Raw genomic sequence first — 22,909 nt, forward strand, 5'->3', positions numbered from 1 at the left:
CTCCATTAAAGAAATGGCTACACTAAGGGGCTGGCCGTGGACAGGAACAGATGCCACCCACAGCCTGACACCTGCAATTTGGTGATTGTTCAGATTTGGGATGGGCAGAGTGGACAGATGATTTTCAGGCTTGGGGACCCAGCTCTGAGCATCACAGGGGTCCAAGTGAGGGTGAACTAGGCAAGTTTGGAGAGGAAATTGGTCATGAGGAACTTATATCCATAAACGGGTCAACCAGCAAAAATTCTGGACCTGTCTGTTGTAGAAAGAAAACATCAGAGATAAAATAAAGTAGGAATCTAGGTTTATGATTCAGAGGTGTCAACCCAAGTTCTGATGGTCTCATTGTGTTGTGCCTGAGGGAAGGTTGGATGTTATGACAACAGAGCCATGTTGTAAAGGAGCCTGCTCACCCCCAGAAAGCCAGAAGGCAGAGAGGGAGAGCGTCATTTCCAGTGCATCATTTCTCCCAATTAGGACCCACCTCTTAGCCTATTCATCACATTCAACTCTAAGTTCACTAATTCTTGCGCGCGCCCAACTGGCCAGGAAGAACGACGCTGCAACAGGATCCTTCTGCACACGTTTATTCAGTCCTGTTTCTTCTTTCTCTATATCTCCCTTGTTCATATCTCCCCTGTTTATATCTCCCTTGTTTTTATATCTCCCTTGTTTTTATATCTCCCCCGAACCCTGGGCCTCTCACTCCTTTTATACTCTCAGTTCCCATCCACGCACAGCAGGCCACGCCACCTCACCAGGCATGCAGCTTCAGCTAATCAGGGCAGCAGGGGCAAATCTCCACCAAATTGGATTCACCTGTATCCTGGTACACCTGCGCAGCAATCAAGATGTTTGTGGTTTATATGAGGAAGTCAGGTGCAAGTCATATGACTTAGCTGCAGTCCCTGGCGCCTTTGGGACTGCCGCCACACCTGCTCCTAACATCTCCCCCTTTTTTCTTTTCTGGCAGAGAGAATGTCTGTAGATAGCCCCCCGCAGCCATGCCCCTTACCCGTCCTTGGGAGACAAACAGCATTGGTTTGATCCCTGTCTTAGGTTGGTGACATGCCCAGGGAGTCTTATCACTGACTACCTCTCAATCATGCCAAGCCACTCCTGGGGAGATTGTGTTTTGCTTGCGGCAGGTGCATCAAAAGGCCAGGATGTTAATTAACCTATGGCCAGATCTTAATTGCTGCAAGCAAGCCTCATGGGTGAAGGTAGAGGTCTGATCCCCAGTGTGCAAGCATAGGGGCCCTACACAAAACCATCCCTTAGGCTCATCACCCAGAGAGGTCTTGGCCAGCTCCCGTGTCGTTTTTCCTGGGGGAAGGGAACTAGGACACTGAACCTTCATGGATCAGACATACCTTCCACAGGATGCCAACAGCAAGCTATCCTCTGTGCAGTGCTTAGCCTCGCACCCCACGGCATAATGCAGCATAATTTCTTTTAGAGCGGCAAACCGAATCTGAGGAGATTGCCCCGCCTCCACTGCAGCAAAAGCCTACGCTACCATGGCGAAAGTGCGGGCCGCACACTCTGCACCTAACACTTGTGCCAAACACAAAAAACACACACACTATAACAAGCATACATCCCAGGGCTCTCATCCCCACTCATCTTCTCTGAAGCAAGGGATAGATAGCCAGCGGGGCTATCTCTTTAAGGGGAATTCAGGGATCAAAAAGCGTGGAAAAATTTGAATGTCATGTCGAGCTGGTATCGGCTTCTGGAATACCGAAAGGATCTCTCATCTCGGCTCCATCCTTTGTGCTTGTGGGATCATCCACCACATCCACAGGGGCAACTGGATCAGGAGCCTCATTCTTGCAGTGTCTCACCAATCTCTCCGGCACCCAAAGAGGTTCCATCTGGTCCTGTGGAAACACACAAACAGACCCTCTCGCCCACGTCAACACCTGATCCTGTCGATCCCCAGGGGAGATGGACACAATACCTCGTGGTAATGAGACCATAACCTCAATCACCTGTGTGTTCATCTGGGGAGTCAATATGAGAGTCAAGTTTTCACTGCTGAGGAGGCATAGGGAGGAGGCACAGAAGCTAATTCGCCTTCCTCCTCCGCCTCGGCTCTTTTATTTTGTCCTTTCTGTCCACCTGATAACACTGTGTCTTCTTTCTTTTTCCTTTTTCTTTTTAAGCCCTTTTCCTCTTCCGACATACTTTCTTGTTGCTCTGTAAGGATTTTCTGACCTGTCTTGACTGCCTCTACACACCGTTTCAAACAGTAACAGAGTCCATATATCAGAACAAACAAGACCAAAACTATCAGACCTACCCACAAAGGGTCAACGGGAGAAAAAAGCATAACTACACAGCGAGGATCTCTTGATCACTACACTGAGGTTATCATAGTTCCTTAACTTGTCCCCAAACCGGGAACCTTAACTTGTCCCAAAGCCATGAACCTTTTGTTACCTTGTGCCTGCTTCCTGGCAACTTTATGCTTGCCTCTATTTTATCCAAGGTCCTTCCCAAACTCCTGGGTTACTTTGTGCCTACTTCCTGGCAACTTTATGCTCACCTCTATTTTATCCGAGGTCCTTCCCAAACTCCTGGGGTCGCAAGTTTCACTCACCGTGAACTTACCCTGCCGGCAACCACTGACTGCTGAAAGTTCTGAACTGGCGGAGGAGTCGGTTCCCCGTATGGGCCACCAATTGTCGCGCCTGCTCTCGACCAGCAAGAACGATGCGACCACCAGTCCTTCTAACAGCAGTTTATTCAGTCCTCATCTTTCTTCTTTCTCTTCATCAGTACCGTTCCCCAGCTGAAGAGTTCTGAATCCACGCCAGATCCTTCTCAACAGTCTGTTTTACGGGAACACTTTATTAACCGCTCCTTCCCAGTGATGCAGTTCTGAATCCTCCCTGTAGCAGGGGGTCTTCGCTCATGCCTGAAGATGTTTCTTGTCCCGGGTTTCGGCACCACTTCTTGCGCGCGCCCAACTGGCCAGGAAGAACGACGCTGCAACAGGATCCTTCTGCACACGTTTATTCAGTCCTGTTTCTTCTTTCTCTATATCTCCCTTGTTCATATCTCCCCTGTTTATATCTCCCCTGTTTATATCTCCCCTGTTTATATCTCCCCTGTTTTTATATCTCCCTTGTTTTTATATCTCCCTTGTTTTTATATCTCCCCCGAACCCTGGGCCTCTCACTCCTTTTATACTCTCAGTTCCCATCCACGCACAGCAGGCCACGCCACCTCACCAGGCATGCAGCTTCAGCTAATCAGGGCAGCAGGGGCAAATCTCCACCAAATTGGATTCACCTGTATCCTGGTACACCTGCGCAGCACTCAAGATGTTTGTGGTTTATATGAGGAAGTCAGGTGCAAGTCATATGACTTAGCTGCAGTCCCTGGCGCCTTTAGGACTGCCGCCACACCTGCTCCTAACAACTAATGGTCATTAACCTCCCCTCCCCCACATCTAGTTTCTTCTCAATAGCAACACCAGTCCTTCAATATATGATCCTTCTGGGGGAGACATTTCTGGAGAGGTGGTCCCTTCCATGGCCAGATGGATTGACCAAAGGGAACATTAGGTGTCCACCTGGAGAAGGCCAGAGGAACTAATTTTTCCTTAATGGATGGGCCTTACTGCTGCCATCTCATTGTGATAAAATACCCCGACACAAGTGATTGGGGGAGGGAAGGAAGGGATTATTCTGGTTCAAAGTTCCAGGTTTCAATCCTCCTCCTAACCCCACCCCACCTCTTGGGGAAGTCACAGGAGCTGGAACTTGAAACAGCTGGTCACATGGCGTTCAGTCAAGCGGCAGAGGGAAGGCTTGCCTCAGCGCTCTGTCCTTCTCACTCGCTGAAGGCAGGGAGGAGCACCACCCACACTGGTCAGGTCTTTCCATCACAATTAGGGGATCAAGACAATTCCCTACCATAGGAAGAATGCTCTGTGGATTCTAGATTGTGTCAAGTTGACACCGCCATTATCCAGCACACCTCCCTAGTGCAGAGGCCATCTTCTTTTAGGTTTTTATTTTTTAGTACCTAGAAGTGCATTTATGTCGTCTTACACACCCCTTTCATAAAGTCACTTTGAACTGCGTGTGTGCAAAGCCACCAGGAAACTCTCAAACTGTAATTATACATGATCTTATCTCAAATGCCAGAGTTACACTCATTTTTTTTTCCATAAGCTCTAGACTCTCAAGTATTAGAAACAAGATGCAATTTATCTTTGTGCTACGCGGTAACTATCAGCCTATCAGCATCATGCTTTTGCACAGAGTAGCCAGTGACTGTTTGAATATTTACTATTTCATTTGTGGCTTTTTTTTTTTTTCTCTTAGAGGCAAGTGTAGACCAGCATTCTTTAGCACTGGAAGCTTTTCTTACATTTCTGAACCCTAACTCCAAGCGCTGACACTTAAAGGCATGCATTACCATGTCCAGATTATTTATGGTAAACACAAGTTTTGGAATGAATGAATGAATGAATATTTATTTGAGACAAGGGTCTTATGCTGACATGCTGACTAAGCTGGCCTCCAACACTGTGACTCTGAGTTCCTGATTCTGCCCCAACCTCCCCACTATGCTCGGATTACAGGAATGTGCCCAGTTGGCTCAGGTTTTGCTTTTAAAGCAGGTTTCTTCCCCCCCCCCCCTTTTCTCCCACGGTCCCATCTCAGGTGCTTCTCTGGTTGCATACAGCAAGTGTAAATTTGACGGAAAGGAAACACTACACGTTTTCTAAGATCAGACAGCCCTTAAAGTGTATATGGTTTAAAAAAAAAAAGTTCAGAGCGTAGGTGGTTGGGATTCAACTTTACCCAGTTTATGGTTTCTAAAAGGCCCTCGTGCCATTCTGGGCCAGCAGGCTCGCGCTGAGCCCACCTGCCTCTTCTGTGGCCTGCCATTGGCCCGGACGATGTTCACGTCTCTTCCGCGCACGAGGAGCCTCGCACACGGGACGCCACGGACCTAACAGCCGCCGAGCACGCAGTCTGGCCGCCAGTCTGGGTCGCATCCAACAGTCGCCGCAGGGGCAGGTCAACGCAGCGCGAGGGTCTGGGATGCTGTGGGGCTGAGGGTCGTGGTCCTCCCCAGGGTTCGGAAGATAGGTGGGAAAATGTCTTCAGGGCATGCGCCACAGCGGCCGTTAAATGACCCAAAACCGACACCTTGGAGGCGGCAGCCGGGAGGCATGGGGCCGGAGCATGGCCGGGCTTCGCACGCCCAGCGAGGACCCTGAGGGCGCAGAGCGCAGGCGCGAGGCGCAGGGCCAGCCAGCTGCCAGGTGCGGCCAGCCAGGTGCGGAGCCCGGGTGGAGCAGCAGCGCGGCTGCGCGGGCGTCGCGGGGGCGTCGGGGGGGGGGGGGCGTCAGGGGCGGGGTCCGCAGCCACACGGTTCTGGGCGGGGCTTTGTCTGAGCCGCTTGCTTTCCCGGATGGGTTTGCTTCTTGCCCATGGGTGAGTGATGCTGGGGGTTGATGAGGACTAGAGATGGAACACTAACACCCCTAGTTACCCCCTGCACCCTAACCCCCCAACCGAGGTTCATAACATGCATCAGGAAACCACCGAAAAGCTGGTAGTCGACCTCTTGTTTACTTGAGATTAAGTTCTAGTTGATAGGAATTTATGTGATAGAGTAACAACATTCAAGTCCACGAGTGAATTGGATCCGTGTTGCAGCGTCATTGGCTTATTAGGGGCATCCACCGTGCCCTGGATTCGTTTGACCATGTTTGAGAAGTTTCTGAAAGCACAATGGATGAGGTTGAGATTTTGAGAATGATGTTGAACTTCTGACTCTCCACCCTTCCGTGTGCTGAGTTACTGCCGAGCACCACTGAGTCTGGTTTTATGCGGTGTTGGGGAGAGCCGATATGCTTCAGGCTTGCTGTGTAAGCATTCTACCAACCGAGCAGCATCCATAACACAAGGCCGAGGATCTTAGCAATAGCGTGAATCACACTGAACTAGTAATGGTTAAACATGAGTATTATCACACTTTGCTCAGTTGCATGGTTTTAGAACCCGCCGTTAGTATCTTAGTACTTGCAGGGAGAACTCTGTGGGCAAGTGTTAACAGAGGAGAAGGCGGCAGAATGCCTACCCCTTTCATCTGGGCCATTGTTTCTTCCAGGCATCTCGTGTGAAAAGGAATTACTTGGCATTTACAGCTGAGTTGCCGCTGATTCTGATCCAGAGCCCAGAGGATAAATCTGCATTATTCTTATTTTTTTGTCACAATAGAAGCCGGAAACAAAATGGAAATGGCAGAAAGCATACCGGTAAATGCTACCCTTCTTACCCACCCACATGGGTCTTAGAGGGGTGTACTATGGAGAAATGACAGGCCATCCTATTAGGTCCTTGCATCTCTCCCCAGGGTGTTGAACTACATAACATTGACATCAGTGAAATACCCACATTTGATGCATAGAAAGTAAAACCACAGTTGTTAGTTTCTTAAAAATATATCTCTACAGTGCAAATGGGTCATCTGGAGATTTTCTTTTTCCTTTTCTTTACCTAGAAAGTTGAAAGTGTAGAGTCTTATCTGAGATCCGTTGAAACCCAAGACTTTGCATTTCTAAGTTTCCAGGAGGATGTTATACTCGTTGAGGGACCACACTTGGTGACCTAGGCTGAATCTCCTTGCTGTGTAGCATCTGGGCACTTGAAATTTGGCTAGTGCAACTGAGCAAGGAACTGAACTTTACCTTGATTAATGTTAGCATTAACAAGTGTGAAACTCTGGGTTCAGTCTCCAGCATAGCTCAAGAGACGGGGAGAGGAGACTGGGGCTTGGTTGCATGTGCGGGGTGTGTTTTATTGCATCACTAGGGATGCAGGCCAGTGCCACACCCATGGAAGACAAGTGGTCTGCCACTAATCTACATCCAAGCCCCACGTGTAATTTGCTTTTATTGGATAGCATTACTCTAGATTCAGGTTTGTCTTGGTTTAGTCCTTTATAGTACTTGTAGGAATCGTAGGGACAGCTATTGCAGGCACAGCTTACAATTTCTTCTTCTCTTAGATCTGCTGAAGAAAAAAAAAAGGGGTATTGTGATTTAGGACAGTTGCAACAAGAACAGTCGTGCTTAACTCTGGGTCAGTAAAGCGGGGACAGCTGAAGATGGAGATATACCGATAGAGATGCAGGCAAGGAGTAGTGTATGGGAAGATAGGGTGAGTGCTTAGAAAATGAAGAAGAAGCATGAAGGTGGGAAACCAGTTAGAATTTAAACCAAGTTAGAATTCTTGCTAAAACTGGCCCATGCAGTCCAAAGACTGGGATCCAGACTCAGAGCAAAGCCTGCTAGAGAAGAGACCTCAGTAGTTTGAGTGAAGCCTGGGAGGTTAAGAGAGTTGGTTGAGAGAGTCTTCGGTCTGTCTAGACCACCGTCCTTGGCAGTTTACAAAGTAAAGAGGTCCCTGATGTTTACCTACAGGCAGCAGAAACGCCCACTTAGTGAATACTGCTCAGCAGCCTTAAGTCTGAGCTGCTGCTACCCAGATTGATCCTTTTGTTTTCTTCTTATGTCTAAAGTCACGTGTGATTGAGACCTTTGTATTGTTGTTTAAAATCTTGCAGTGCAATAGTGTGGTTGGTGGCAATTTTAAAGAAGTTAGTCCAGAGAAGGTAATTCGGTTCAAACCACCATTATACAAACAACGGTATCAGTTTGTTAGAGATTTAGTGGATCGCCATGAACCCAAGAAGGTAATTATTATTATTATTATTGTTATTATTATTATCTGTTAAGACTGCCCCTATTAAAGTGGTTTATCAAATATACTGTAAGATACCTGCCCCCTCACCTCTCACCCAAGTATTTGGGATTTCAAACAAGGGCTCTGGTGTGCTAGGCGAGCTGACTAGTGACTTTCCCAGCCTGATTGATTTAGGGTGTTGGATATGATTATAGTACCCTGTATACAAATAGAAAACTGTCAGAAAGAAAGAAAAAGACATGTGGTTTTGTAGGTTGCATAGTCTGACTTCTACCTTATAGGCTCAAACAATCCTCTTGCCTCAACTTCTTCAAGCATAGACTCCTGGTGTGCCCCGCAGGAGAAACTTCAAAATGGTTATTGCAATAGGGAGAAAACCTTAAGGGCAGGAGGAGCTCCACGTGTTTCAGAGTTAAGGAGGTTTTATTTTATTTTTTTAATTTCTTTTTTAAACCGTGGAGACATGAACAAAGTCACAAATTGGGAAAGTCATTATGATAATCCCAAGGGCCAGCAACAGCATTTTTAACATCGAGGGCAGCTTAATTATGGTTATTTATTTTTGGATACAGGGTCTTATAGCTCAAACTGGCTCCAATTCCACTCTCCAGCCTCTCTCTCCCAAGTTTGTGATTGCAGTGTTTGCCAGGACACCTGCTGAACACCCCTTCCAACCAGACTGTTTTTGTATATAAGGTCTGGCTAGAGTGATCTTGCTTTCTTGCTTTCCATTTTAGTCTTTATTCTTTCCCCTGACAGTAGTGGGGCTCCAGGCATTTCCCAGTCTAGTTGGGAAGGATCATTGAGGAAAAACTATTTCTTCAGTTTGGGGAGGCAAGGTTCAGTGGCATGAGGGGGGTGGGGGTTGGAGAGAAGTTTTAGGAAAGTGTGGTTATGGGGAATTTTGGGAACAAATAGTAATTTTCAACATTGAGGCTGAGAGTGGAAACACAAAGAGTCTTACTTGAGTCTTAATGGAGGAAGGCCATTCTCTGCAGTGACCCCTTTCCTGGAACATGAAGTGTGTAGATGAGTCTCTTTAGCCCAGTACACGGTGCTCAGAGCTCAGGTGGAAATCACCTTGCTAGCAGGTGAGATGGCTCAGCCAGTGCAGGCATTTGCTGCCAAGTCTTATGACCTGAGTTCAAATCCCCAGGATCCTCCTGGTAGAAGCTGAGAGAACTGATTTCCACAGGTCCTCTGACCTCCATATGTATAGTGTGGTAAGCAATAGAAATGACCAATATTAAAAAGAGTTCCCATAAGTTTTTTTTATTATTGGGTATTTATTTCATTTACATTTCAATGCTATCCCAAAAGTTCCCCACACCCTCCCACACCGACTCCCCCCGCCCCCACTCCCACCTCTTGGCCCTGGCGTTCCCCTGTACTGAGGCATAAAAAGACCAATGGGCCTCTCTTTCCACTGATGGCCGACTAGGCCATTTTCTCATTCATATGCAGCTAGAGACACGAGCTCCAGGGGGGTACTGGTTAGTTCATATTGTTGTTCCACCTATAGGATTGCAGATCCCTTTAGCTCCTTGGGTACTTTCTCTAGCTCCTCCATTGGGGGACCTGTGATCCATCCAATAGCTCACTGTGAGCATCCACTTCTGAGTTTGCTAGGCCCCGGCATAGCCTCACAAGAGACAGCTATATCAGGGTCCTTTCAGCAAAATCTTGCTAGTGTATGCAATGGTGTCAGCGTTTGGAGGCTGATTATGGGATGGATCCCTGGGTTTGGCAGCCTCTAGATGGTCCATCCTTTCGTCTCAGCTCCAAACTCTGTCTCTGTAGCTCCTTCCATGGGTGCCTTGCTCCCAATTCCAGGAAGGGGCAAAGTATCCACACCTTGGTCTTCGTTCTTCCCAAGCTTCATGTGTTTCGCAAATTGTATCTTATATCTTGGGTACTCTAAGTTTCTGGGCTAATATCCACTTATCAGTGAGTACGTATCATGTGAGTTCTTTTGTGATTGAGTTATCTCACTCAGGATGATGCTTTCCAGGTCCATCCATTTGCCTAAGAATTTCATAAATTCATTCTTTTTTTTCCATTAGGAAGATGATTTATTGAGGATACTTCCTTTTTTAAAATTTTATTACTTATTTTCCTCAATTACATTTCCAATGTTATCCCAAAAGCCCCCCCCCCCATTCTTTTTAATAGCTGAGTAGTACTCCATTGTGTAAATGTACCACATTTTCTGTATCCATTCCTCTGTTGAGGGGCATCTAGGTTCTTTCCAGCTTCTGGCTATTATAAATAAGGCTGCTACGAACATAGTGGAGCATGTGTCCTTTTTACCGGTTGGAAAATCTTCTGGATATATGCCCAGGAAAAGTATTGCGGGATCCTCTGGTAGTACTATGTCCAATTTTTTGAGGAACCGCCAGACTGATTTCCAGAGTGGTTGTACAAGCTTGCAATCCCACCAACAATGGAGAGGTGTTCCTCTTTCTCCACATCCTCACCAGCATCTGCTGTCACCTGAATTTTTGATCTTAGCCATTCTGACTGGTGTGAGGTGGAATCTCAGGGTTGTTTTAATTTGCATTTCCCTGATGATTAAGGGATGTTGAACATTTTTTTCAGGTGCTTCTCAGCCATTCGGTATTCCTCAGGTGAGAATTCTTGGTTTAGTTCTGAGCCCCCTTTTTTATTGGGGTTATTTGATTTTCTGGAGTCTACCTTCTTGAGTTCTTTATATATATTGGATATTAGCCCCCTATCTGATTTAGGATAGGTAAAGATCCTTTCCCAATCTGTTGGTGGCCTTTTTGTCTTATTGACGGTGTCTTTTGTCTTACAGAAGCTTTGCAATTTTAGAGGTCCCATTTGTTGATTCTCGATCTTACAGCAGAAATCATTACTGTTCTATTCAGGAATTTTCCCCCTGTGCCCATATCTTCAAGGCTTTTCCCCACTTTATCCTCTATAAGTTTCAGTGTCTCTGGTTTTATGTGGAGTTCCTTAATCCACTTAGATTTGACCTTAGTACAAGGAGATAGAAATGGATCAATTTGCATTCTTCTACATGATAACTGCCAATTGTGCCAGCACCATTTGTTGAAAATGCTGTCCTTTCTGGATGGTTTTAGCTCCCTTGTCAAAGATTAAGTGACCATAGGTGTGTGGGTTCATTTCTGGGTCTTCAATTCTATTCCATTGATCTACTTGTTTGTCACTATACCAGTACCATGCAGTTTTTTTTTTATCACAATTGCTCCGTAGTACAGCTTTAGGTCAGACATGGTGACTCCACCAGAGGTTCTTTTATCTTTGAGAAGAGTTTTTGCTATCCTAGGTTTTTTGTTATTCCAGATGAATTTGCAGATTGCCCTTTCGAATTCTTTGAAGAATTGAGTTGGAATTTTGATGGGGATTGCATTGAATCTGTAGATTGCTTTTGGCAAGGTAGCTTTTTACTATATTGATCCTGCCAATCCAGGAGCATGGGAGATCTTTCCATCTTCTGAGATCTTCTTTAATTTCTTTCTTTAGAGACTTGAAGTTCTTATCATACAAATCTTTCACTTCCTTAGTTAGAGTCACGCCAAGATATTTTATATTATTTGTGACTATTGAGAAGGGTTTTTTCCCCCTAATTTCTTTCTCAGCCTGTTTATCCTTTGTGTAGAGAAAGGCCATTGACTTGTTTGAGTTAATTTTATATCCAGATACTTCATTGAACCTGTTTATCAGGTTTAGGAGTTCTCTGGTGGTATTTTTAGGGTCACTTATATATACTATCTTATCATCTGCAAAAAGTGATATTTTGACTTCTTCCTTTCCAATTTGTATCCCCTTGATCTCCTTTTGTTGTCGAATTGCTCTGGCTAGGACTTCAAGTACAATGTTGAATAGGTAGGGAGAAAGTGGATAGCCTTGTCTAGTCTCTGATTTTAGTGGGGTTGCTTCCAGCTTTTCACCATTTACTTTGATGTTGGCTACTGGTTTGCTGTAGATTGCTTTTATCATGTTTAGGTATGGGCCTTGAATTCCTGATCTTTCCAAGACTTTTATCATGAATGTGTGTTGGATTTTGTCAAATGCTTTCTCAGCATCTGAGGAGATGATCATGTGGTTTTTGTCTTTGAGGTTGTTTATATAATGGATTACATTGATGGATTTCCGTATATTAAACCATCCCTGCATCCCTGGAATGAAACCTACTTGGTCAGGATGGATGATTGTTTTGATGTGTTCTTGGATTCGGTTAGCGAGAATTTTATTGAGTATTTTTGCATCGATATTCATAAGGGAAATTGGTCTGAAGTTCTCTACCTTTGTTGTGTCTTTCTGTGGTTTAGGTATCAGAGTAATTGTGGCTTCATAGAATGAGTTGGGTAGGGTACATTCTGCTTCTATTTTGTGGAACAGTTTGTGAAGAACTGGAATTAGATCTTCTTTGAAGGTCTGATAGAACTCTGCACTAAACCCATCTATCTGGTCCCGGGCTTTTTTTGACTGGGAGACTATTAATGACTGCTTCTATTTCTTTAGGGGATATAGGACTGTTTAGATCATTAACCTGATCCCGATTTAACTTTGGTACCTGGTATCTGTCTAGAAATTTGTCCATTTCATCCGGGTTCTCCAGTTTTGTTGAGTATAGCCTTTTGTAGAAGGATCTGATGGTGTTTTGGATTTTTTCAGGATCTGTTGTTATGTCTCCCTTTTCATTTCTGATTTTGTTAATTAGGATGCTGTCCCTGTGCCCTTTAGTGAGTCTGGCTAAGGGTTTATCTATCTTGTTGATTTTCTCAAAGAACCAGCTCCTTGTTTGGTTGATTCTTTCAATAGTTCTTGTTTCCACTTGGTTGATTTCACCCCTGAGTTGGATTATTTCCTGCTGTCTACTCCTCTTGGGCGAATTTGCTTCCTTTTGTTCTAGAGCTTTTAGGTGTGTTGTCAAGCTGCTAGTGTGTGCTCTCTCTAGTTTCTTTTTGGAGGAACTCAGAGCTATGAGTTTTCCTCTTAGAAATGCTTTCATTGTGTCCCATAAGTTTGGGTATGTTGTGGCCTCATTTTCATTAAACTCTAAAAAGTCCTTAATTTCTTTCTTTATTCCTTCCTTAACCAAGGTATGATTGAGAAGAGTGTTGTTCATTTTCCACGTGAATGTTGGCTTTCTATTATTTATGTTGTTATTGAAGATCAGCCTTAGTCCATGGTGATCTGATAGGATGCATGGGACAATTTCAATATTTTTGTATCTGTTGAGGCCTGTTTTGTGACCAATTATATGGTCAATTTTGGAGAAGGTACCATGAGGTGCTGATAAGAAGGTATATCCTTTTGTTTTAGGATAAAATGTTCTGAAGATATCTGTTAGATCCATTTGTTTCATAACTTCTGTTAGTTTCACCGTGTCCCTGTTTAGTTTCTGTTTCCATGATCTGTCCATTGATGAAAGTGATGTGTTGAATTCCCCCACTATTATTGTGTGAGGTGCAATGTGTGCTTTGAGATTTACTAAAGTTTCTTTAATGAATGTGGCTGCCCTTGTATTTGGAGCATAGATATTCAGAATTGAGAGTTCCTTTGGAAGATTTTACCTTTGTTGAATATGAAGTGCCCCTCCTTGTCTTTTTTGATGACTTTGGGTTGGAAGTTGATTTTATTAGATATTAGAATGGCTACTCCAGCTTATTTCTTCAGACCATTTGCTTGGAAAATTGTTTTCTAGCCTTTCATCCTGAGGTAGTGTCTGTCTTCCTGAGATGGGTTTCCTGTAAGCAGCAGAATGTTGGGTCTTGTTTGTGTAGCCAGTCTGTTAGTCTATGTCTTTTTATTGGGGAGTTGAGTCCATTGATATTAAGAGATATTAAGGAAAAGTAATTGTTGCTTCCTGTTATTTTTGTTGTTAAAGTTGGCATTCTGTTCTTGTGGCTGTCTTTTTTAGGTTTGTTGAAGGATTACTTTCTTGCTTTTTCTAGGACGTGGTTTCCATCCTTGTATTGTTTTTTCTGTTATTATCCTTTGAAGGGCTGGATTCGTGGAAAGATAATGTGTGAATTTGGTTTTGTCGTGGAATACTTTGGTTTCTCCATCTATGGTAATTGAAAGTTTGGCCGGGTATAGTAGCCTGGGCTGGCATTTGTGTTCTCTTAGTGTCTGTATAACATCTGTCCAGGCTCTTCTGGCTTTCATAGTCTCTGGTGAAAAATCTGGTATAATTTTGATAGTCCTGCCTTTTTATGTTACTTGACCCTTTTCCCTTACTGCTTTTAATATTCTATCTTTATTTAGTGCATTTGTTGTTCTGATTATTATGTGTTGGGAGGAATTTCTTTTCTGGTCCAGTCTATTTGGAGTTCTGTAGGCTTCTTGTATGTTCATGGTCATCTCTTTCTTTAGGTTTAGGAAGTTTTCTTCTAGAATTTTGTTGAAGATATTTGCTGGCCCTTTAAGTTGAAAAATCTTCATTCTCATCTACTCCTACTAGCCATAGGTTTGGTCTTCTCATTGTGTCTTGGATTTCCTGGATGTTTTGAGTTAGGATCTTTTTGCATTTTGCATTTTCTTTGATTGTTGTGCAGATGTTCTCTATGGAATCTTCTGTAGTTGAGATTCTTTCTTCCATCTCTTGTATTCTGTTGCTGATGCTTGCATCTATGGTTCCAGATTTCTTTCCTAGGGTTTCTATCTCGTGTTGCCTCACTTTGTGTTTTCTTTATTGTGTCTACTTCCCTTTTTAGGTCTAGTATGGTTTTGTTCATTTCCATCACCTGTTTGGATGTGTTTTCCTCTTTTTCTTTAAGGACTTGTAACTCTTTAGCAGTGTTCTCCTGTATTTCTTTAAGTGAGTTATCAAAGTCCTTCTTGATGTTCACTACCATCATCATGAGATATGCCTTTAAATCCGGGTCTAGCTTTTCGGGTGTGTTGGGATACCCAGGACTGGCTGAGGTGGGAGTGCTGGGTTCTGATGATGGTGAGTGGTCTTGGTTTCTGTTAGTAAGATTTCTTAAGTCTGCCTTTCTCATCTGGTAATCTCTGGAGTCAGTTGCTATAGTTGTCTCTGGTTAGAGCTTGTTCCTTTCGTGATTCTGTTAGCCTCTACCAGCAGACCTGGGAGACTAGCTCTCTCCTGAGTTTCAGTGGTTAGAGCACTCTCTGCAGGCAAGCTCTCCTCTTGCAGAGAAGGCGCACAGATATCTGTTGATCGGATTTGCCTCCTGGCAGAAGATGAAGGCCCGAAACAGGGCCTGTCCCCAAAGCTGTTAGCTTCTGTAGTCCACACTCTCACCTGTGCAGATTAGTCTTGTCGGGATTCGGCATGGAAGATGGCTCCTGCGGATGCTCCAGCAAAGCCCTCCCGGGTGGGGTGGACACCTCTCCTCTGGCAGGGAAGGTGCCCAGACGTCTGGAACCCGAAGCGGGGCCTGCTGCCTGACCCAGAAGCTGTTAGCTTCTGTAGTCCACACTCTCACCTGTGCAGACTAGTCTTGGCAGGATCTGGGAACCAAGATGTCTCTGCCAGATGTTCTGGCAACGGCTTCCGTGGCAGACACCTCTCCTCTGACAGGGAAGGTGCCCGGATGTCTGGAGCTCGAAACAGGAGGGTCTGCCACAGAAGCTCCAAGTTTTTTTTTTTTTTCCTTTGGAAAAAAAAAGTTTATTTGAAGCCTTGCGTGGTGGTGTACATCTTTAATCCCAGCACTCAAGAGGCAGAGGCAGGTGGATCTCTGAGTTCGAGGCCAGCCTGGTCCATAGAATTCTAGGACAGCCAGGGCTACACAGAGAAACCCTGTCTCCAAAACCAAACCAAACCAAATAACCAACCAAATCTGTCTGTGTGTGTACGTTTGTATGTCTGTGTGCCAGAAGACATTAGATACCCTGGTACTATTTGCTACCTGGTATAGATGCTGGGAACTGAACCTGGGTCCTCTGAAAGAGCAGTCAGCATTCCTAACTTCTGAACCACTTCTCCAGACCTCTTTGCTAAAATTTAAAGTGAGACAAGTCTTGTTTTTTGAAGTTGGTTTTAGTGTCATAGATTCCATATTTCTGGAATCTTCTGTTGGAATATCAGGCAGTATTGCAATATTGTGGTCAGAGGTACTGTGGTTCTTTACATAGTAGATGGTAAGTGGGCCAGGGTGGCACACATGTCTAACCCCAGGTGTACTTTAAGGTTACAGGCTGAGGCAGGAGGTTTGCTTAAGTGCTGGAGTTTTGAGGCCAGCCTGAGCTACATAGTGGGATTCTAACTCAAAAGCGAAAACTGACCAACCAAAGTTGCAGCCGGTCGCATGATAATGATCCTGTCCATCACTTTGGAACAAAGTGGTGGTTTCACAGATAAAGTACCTGGTGATTATGCTAATGAGCCTGGTGTGGCCGTAGATCAGATTCCAGTAAGGTGAAGGGTTCTTTCTCTTTACAGTGTGGAGGACTGGGTTAAGCGCCTTCTCTCACAGACTTTCTCTAGGTATACTCCTAGTTTGCAAATGTTCACACACCTGCCTTGGTGGCCTTTTAAGCAAATCTGGTCACTTGAAGAGTCTGAAGTGACTTATTTTTGGCAGCTCAGAGTTCAATATGGAATTCCACATGGCTCAGTGTTATTGTTTTCTTAAACAATTTGAGAAATTGGGACTGGAGATGTAGCCCAGCTTGTAGAATGCTGGCCTAGCATGCACAAAGCCCTGTGTTCCATGTCCAGTATCTTGGTGTAATGGTTTAAGCCAATAAACCTAAGACTTTTAGAACTTAGGTTGTAGAGGCAAAAGGATTAGAAATTCAAGGTCAGCTCTGGCTACATATCAAGTTTGAGGTCAGATTAGACCATAGGAGACCCTGTCTTAATAAATCAATTAATACATAAAAAACATAAAGAAGGAATTAAGAAATTAAATTACTCTATAAGAAAGGAACAGAAGCAGAGTTTCAGCAAGCAGAGTTTTTTTTTTTTTTTTTTAGCAAGCTTTGTTTCTGACGCATGATGCTAAAACTCCAACCTGTGCTGGGCATGGTGCCACAGACCTGTAGTCTCAACACACTCAGGCAGAGGCAGGAGGATTGCTGTGAGTTTGAGGCCAGCCTGGTCTGCAAAGTGAGTTCTAGGCCAGTAAGGAGTACACATTGAGATCCTATCTAAAACAAACCAAACCAAAAGCAACAAACCACCTTTTTTTTTTTTTTTTTAAAGACTCAACTTACGACTTGTGCTTTGTAGCTGAGGGTAACTTTGAACTCCTTATCATCCTGCCTCTACTGTGCGGCGTGCTAAGTTTCTGGGTCTGTGCTACCACTCCTGGTTCACTGGGAGCTGGGAACAGGACCCAGGGCTTCAGGCATGCTAGGCAGGCACTTTAGCAATCTAATTACAACTCCAGCCCAACATGTGATTCTGAATGGGAAAACTCGACTCCCCCTAAGGCAGGGTCTCATATCCTAGCTGCCTTCAAACATAATTTTCTGTCTCAGCATCCCCAGTGCTAGGGTTATAGGCAGAAGACTACCATGCCTTTTAATCTTCCTTGTGTCAGATAGAGAAAGTAGCAATTGTTCTGATTAGCAATAGTTCTGTATCATCCTTCCACATAATAACTTTATGTTTTCACTACTGATACACAGTCTCCCAGGGAGGCAGGACACACACACACACACACACACACACACACACACACACACACACACACACACGTGGATGGAGGTCCCCAAAAGGTTAACAGTGTCTTCCTCTGTCACAAATTAGTTATGTTTTTGAGATAGGTTTCTCACTGACCCTGGATATGTCAGATTTGGCCATCCTATGTAGGTAGGATTACAGGCACATACTGTCACCTGACTTTAGTTAGGTGCTGGGGATCTGAACTTGGCTCCTTATTCTAGCACTTCACCCTCACCCCCCCTGCCCCTGTTTTAAAAGCTCACACCTTTCTGGCTATGAATGTCTTGCAAATGATGCTGTGTCTCATCTATAGGTTGCCGACCTGGGATGTGGAGATGCCAAGCTCCTAAAGCTGCTAAAAATCTACCCATGCATTCAACTGCTTGTTGGGGTGGATATCAATGAAGAAAAATTGCATTCAAATGGGTAATACTTCTAGTCCTATGGTTTGGATGGGGTTTGTCTCCCTAAGTGCTTGTGTTGGAAGCCTGGTCCCCAGAGTGGTAGTAGAGCTATGGAGAAATGAGGTATAGTCATAGGTCATGGGGTCTTTTCTATAATAAGTTCGTTTCTCTCTCTCTCTCTGTCTCTCTCTCTGTGTCTCTCTCTGTCTCTCTGTCTCTGTCTCTCTCTCTCTCTCCAAGCACGATATTATGATATAGTGCAGGGTGCCCTTATTTTAAATTTGCAGTGTGCTACCATGCCTGGTTTAAAGCCTGTCTCTAAGGTGTGGGTTAGGTCTCTCGACTGTGTCATTCTGAGGTTCTGAGGGAGGACTGTAAAGCCTGCATGTGCTTGGTCCTTTCACACCACACTCCCCTTTCTACTCTTTGATACATGCTAGATTTCTAGATAATTTTGAGACCTGCTCTTCCAAAGAGCAGAGAGCCAAAATATCTCTGATCCAAAGAGAGGCAAAGCGTCACAGTGGAAACCACATTGAACGTTAAGATCTTGTTCATCCTGCCTAACTTCCCACTGTGGAAGGAAGTTGCCCGATGGCCTAGGGTTTAGTACAAGAAGAGAAAAATAGGTCAAGTTAGAGTCACATCAGTGTAGGCAAAAGGTGATAATCTGGGTTCTATAGCTATAGCTGTCAGAATTCCTTTTCTTTCTTTTTTTTTTTCTTCGTGATGTTGGGGATCATGGTAACTCCAGATCCACCGCAGCAGGATTTTGAGTGTCAGAGCCTCTCCTCGTTTAGCTGGGTAAGCCCTCGTTTGCCACTGAACTGTAATCATCCCCAGGGTTGCTAAATCGGGCATTTGCCACTGTCTCTAACTCAACAATGTTCTTTTGCAGGCATCGCTTGTCTCCCTATTTGGGGGAGTTTGTAAAACCCCGAGATCTAGATTTGACTGTCACCTTGTATCATGGCTCTGTTGTGGAGAGAGACTCCCGCTTGCTTGGATTCGATTTGATAACATGCATTGAATTGTAAGTCCGAAAGCTGTAGAAACTGTTCATTTTGGAAACTCTGAAGGAACTAGCCTTAGAAATCAATGTGGTTATTTGAAAAGAAAAATGGCTTGTCACTTGGATGTATCTTTTTACTTTTAGCATTTTACTTGGGAATTCCAAATATGAAGACAATTCCAAAAATAGACATTCATATACTCACCACACAGCCAGCTGTTAACGAGTCTCTTCTCTTGCTTATCAGGTTACATGTGCACTCTCTTCCTCTACACAGTGGGGTTTTTTCCTTGAGATAATTAAGGGAAAATTATATATATACATATATGTGTGTGTGTGTGTGTGTGTGTGTGTGTGTGTGTGCCTTTGCCCCTGTTTAAAGATTTCATCTGTGGGGCTAGAAAGATGTCTCAGTGATTAAGAACACTTGCTTAAAAAAAAAGCCGGGCGTGGTGGCGCACGCCTTTAATCCCAGCACTCGGGAGGCAGAGGCAGGAGGATTTCTGAGTTCGAGTCCAGCCTGGTCTACAGAGTGAGTCCCAGGACAGCCAGGGCTACACAGAGAAACCCTGTCTCGAAAACAAACAAACAGACAAAAAGAGCACTTGCTCTCCCAGCCCCCACACTATAGCCAACACTATACTATAGCCATTCATAACCCAATTCTACAGGCTCCAGCTCCCCCTCGGCTCTCTGAGGGCATATGGTGTGCAAGCAAACGCTTACACGCATAATAATAAAGGAACTTGTTTGAATTTCCTTTTTATAATGCATTATGTTTATTAGACTTTAAATTTAATTTTATATATGTTAATGTTAGCCTGGATGTATGTCTCTGTACCATGTGCATACACCGCCTGAGGAGGCCAGAAGAAGGATTGGATCCCCTGGGACTGGAGTCACAGACAGTTGACAGTTGTGAGCCACCATGTAGGTGCTGGGAATTGAATTCTCTTCCTCTGGAAGAGCAGTCACTGCTTTTAACCACTGATCTATCTTTCCTGTCTATCTGTCTGTCTTTTTTCCTTCCTTCCTTCCTTCCTTCCTTCCTCCCTCCCTTCCTTTGTTTAACATAGACCAGGATGGTCTCACACTTGCTGTGTATAATCTTGAATTACTGACTGCCTCTACTGCCCTAGCTGTTGGAATATAGGTGTGAGCTACCGTGCTCAGTTTTATGTGGTGCTAAGGATTGAAACCGGGCCTTTATGCCCTTTAGAGTTTCTCTTGCTGTTGATTTGTAGTCTTGTTACATTGTGATTGTACAGAATATGGGCAATCATATCAGTTTTTCTGTATTTGGTAAGCCATGCTTTGGGCCCTAATGCAGAATATATCTTAGACAATATTCCATGGGCTGCTGAGAGAATGTGTTTGGGTAGAATATTCTATAGATTATATGTTAAGTCCCTTTGACCTATGATTCATTTAATTCAGATATTTCTTTTGTTGGGATAGCCTATCAGTTGGTAGGAGTAGGGTATTGATGGATTCGCTTCTGTGCTGGGGTTAATCTATGATGCCACATGTAGTAGTAATTGGTAATGGTTTTTTTTTTAAATTATTGTGCTGTCTTTTGAGATTATAATTCTGCCGGCTCCCCTTCCATTCATTTCTCCAAGTCCTCCCATGAATGGTGTTTGTCTGAGGTGTGTGTGTGTGTGTGTGTGTGTGTGTGTGTGTGTGTGTGTGTTTGTGTATGTATGTGTGTGTGTGTGGTTTGCCAGTGATTATACACAGCAAGTGTGAGACCATCCTGGTCTATGTTAAACAAAGGAAGGGAGGGAGGGAGGGAGGGAGGAAGGGAGGAAGGAAGGAAGGGAGGAAGGAAGGAAGGAAGGAAGGAAGGAAGGAAGGAAGGAAGGAAGGAAGGAAAAAAGACAGACAGATAGACAGGAAAGATAGATCAGTGGTTAAAAGCAGTGACTGCTCCAGCCCTGTCACAGTTTATCACCTGTAGTTACAGATTTACAGACAGTTGGGATTAGCAGCTAATCCCACTGCTGGGTTCAACCAGGGCCACTCATTCTTTACCTCTGGTCCTACTCGCTCAGGCTTGTCCTCTCAGTATAACTTCCTGTATGCAGTTTTCATATGACCCACTTGAGAGGACATTGGTGTAAATGGCCTTTTGCTCCTAAATGCTAAAAATAGTCTAAATTTATTTATTTATTAGAAAATATTTATTTATTTTTTATATGTAAGTACACAGTAGCTCTCTTCAGACACAGAAGAAGAGGACATCGGATCCCATTACAGATGGTTGTGAGCCACCATGTGATTGCTGGGAATTGAACTCAGGACCTCTAGAACAGTCAATGTGCTTAGCCACTGAGCCATCGCTCCAGCCCTCTAGCAATTTTTATTAGGGGGGTGTGGGTATGGGTATGGGTATGGGTGTTTGTTTCCAGGGAACTCAGGCTGCCACGTTTAGAGGTAAGCACCTTTACTTGCTAGCCATATTATAGACCTTTAAACATATTTTCTAAGAAGGAATGCTTTGGGCCAATGAGCTGGCTCAGCAGGAAAAGGCCCTTGCTGTGTAAGTCTAGAGACCTGTATTCAAATTCCAGAATCATACAAAGGTGGAAGGAGAGAGCGGGTTATCAGTGTCATACACTAGCTTTTATATATGGCACATGCATGTCCACACACATCTCTCTCTCTCTCTCTCTCTCTCTCTCTCTCTCTCTCTCTCTCTCTCTCTCACACACACACACACACACACACACACAGAGAGAGAGAGAGAGAAAATAAGTAAATATTAAAAAAATTAAGGTAAAGTTCTTCCTCTTGTGTAGCCACAGTACGCAATACTAAGAGATCTCACAGTGATATATATGGTCATGTTCTATAATCCTCGTCTCACAGTGATGCATGTGATCATGTTGTATAACCCTCATCTCACTCTCGCAGCCCAGTTGTTCTGATCTCCACCTCCCAGTGTTGGGGTTACAGATGTGTGTTCCAAGGCCAGATTGTGTCTGTGAGGACAGGGGATCTGAACTGAGGTCCAAGCATGTCCACAAGTGTGTGTGAGTTCAGGTGCCTCTGGAAGCTGGAAGAAGGTGTGAGCTACCCTGGGTCTGGAGTTACAGGTGGCCGTTTGTCACCTGACACGGGTTCTAGAAACCAAACTCGGATCCCCTGTAAGAGCGATATGTGCTCAGAATTGCTGCACTCTCTCTGCAGCTGCCTGGGAATGCATTTTTGAATAGCGCATATAGCAGTAATGTTGTGTTCTTGGGGCAAATCAAGGACTATACAAACTCAGATGCTTTGAAAAAGGAATACCAGCCGCGCAAGGTGGCACATGCCTTTAATCCCAGCCCTCAGGAGGCAGAGGCAGGCAGATTTTTGAGTTCGAGGCCAGCCTGGTCTACAAAGTGAGATCCAGGACAGCCAGGGCTATACAGAGAAACCCTGTCTCGAAAAACTATTTAAATAAATAAATAAATAAGGAGTACTGCTATGAGTTCTATAGAATGCAGCAGAAATCTTAGTTGGCGGATCATCCTGAACGGAGCTGGGAGTGGGAAGGGTTCAGACATAAAAACAATTGTTCATGGGTTCAGGACTGTTGCATTATCAAAGGACTGAGAAATCAATATTCAGGTAGGAATTATTTTTACTCATTACATTAATATTCAACCAGGGAAGTGAAGCCACATTAATTTCATCTTTGTTATTAACCACTTTAGAATAGAACACTTGGATTCAGATGATCTGGCCAGATTTCCTGATGTGGTTTTTGGATACCTGTCACCAGCCATGGTTGTCATCAGCACCCCAAATGCTGAATTCAACCCCCTGTTTCCTACAGTCACCCTGAGGGACGCCGACCATAAATTTGAGTGGAGCAGAATGGAGTTTCAGACCTGGTAAGTTCAGAAGGTTTTTTGTTTGTTTGGTTGTTTGTTTGTTTTGGTTGGAACCCTGTTATAGGAAATAAGCTTTGATATGTCTGTCTTACCTAAGCTGTTTCTTACTTCATTCCAGCAAGGTCTCCATGTGTGACTTACAAGGTAGTGAGAGCACAAGGAAAGCCGCAGGAGGAGAGTGTGTGCCTACTAGATGTCTTTAAGAGGCACTGCAGTGTTGGCATAGGATGAGGGCCAAAATG

The 22,909-nt window shown here is 44.3% G+C and overlaps 1 protein-coding gene across 4 annotated transcripts in view; it reads left to right on the forward strand.

Annotated features, from left to right (window-relative positions):
• The first annotated feature begins 4,326 nt into the window (after window positions 1-4,326).
• The window catches only part of Henmt1 (HEN1 methyltransferase homolog 1 (Arabidopsis)), a 40,432-nt gene continuing 21,849 nt past the window's right edge, over window positions 4,327-22,909 (forward strand). Inside the window, exons 1-6 of one of the 4 annotated variants that reach the window (XR_003954369.1) lie at window positions 4,327-5,304; window positions 6,142-6,289; window positions 7,600-7,728; window positions 17,684-17,796; window positions 18,673-18,807; window positions 22,488-22,667. Coding sequence is in view for 3 of the 4 variants with exons in the window: in NM_025723.2 (NP_079999.2) it covers window positions 6,266-6,289; window positions 7,600-7,728; window positions 17,684-17,796; window positions 18,673-18,807; window positions 22,488-22,667 (581 nt within the window). In the remaining variant the exon portion in view is untranslated. Of the gene's footprint in view, window positions 5,305-5,429; window positions 5,463-6,141; window positions 6,290-7,599; window positions 7,729-17,683; window positions 17,797-18,672; window positions 18,808-22,487; window positions 22,668-22,909 lie in introns of those variants that run through there. The other 3 variants (NM_025723.2, NM_001078646.1, XM_006501898.3) reach the window with 3 other exon arrangements.

This window comes from Mus musculus, chromosome 3 (assembly GCF_000001635.26).
Source record: "Mus musculus strain C57BL/6J chromosome 3, GRCm38.p6 C57BL/6J".
NCBI lineage: Eukaryota > Metazoa > Chordata > Mammalia > Rodentia > Muridae > Mus > Mus musculus.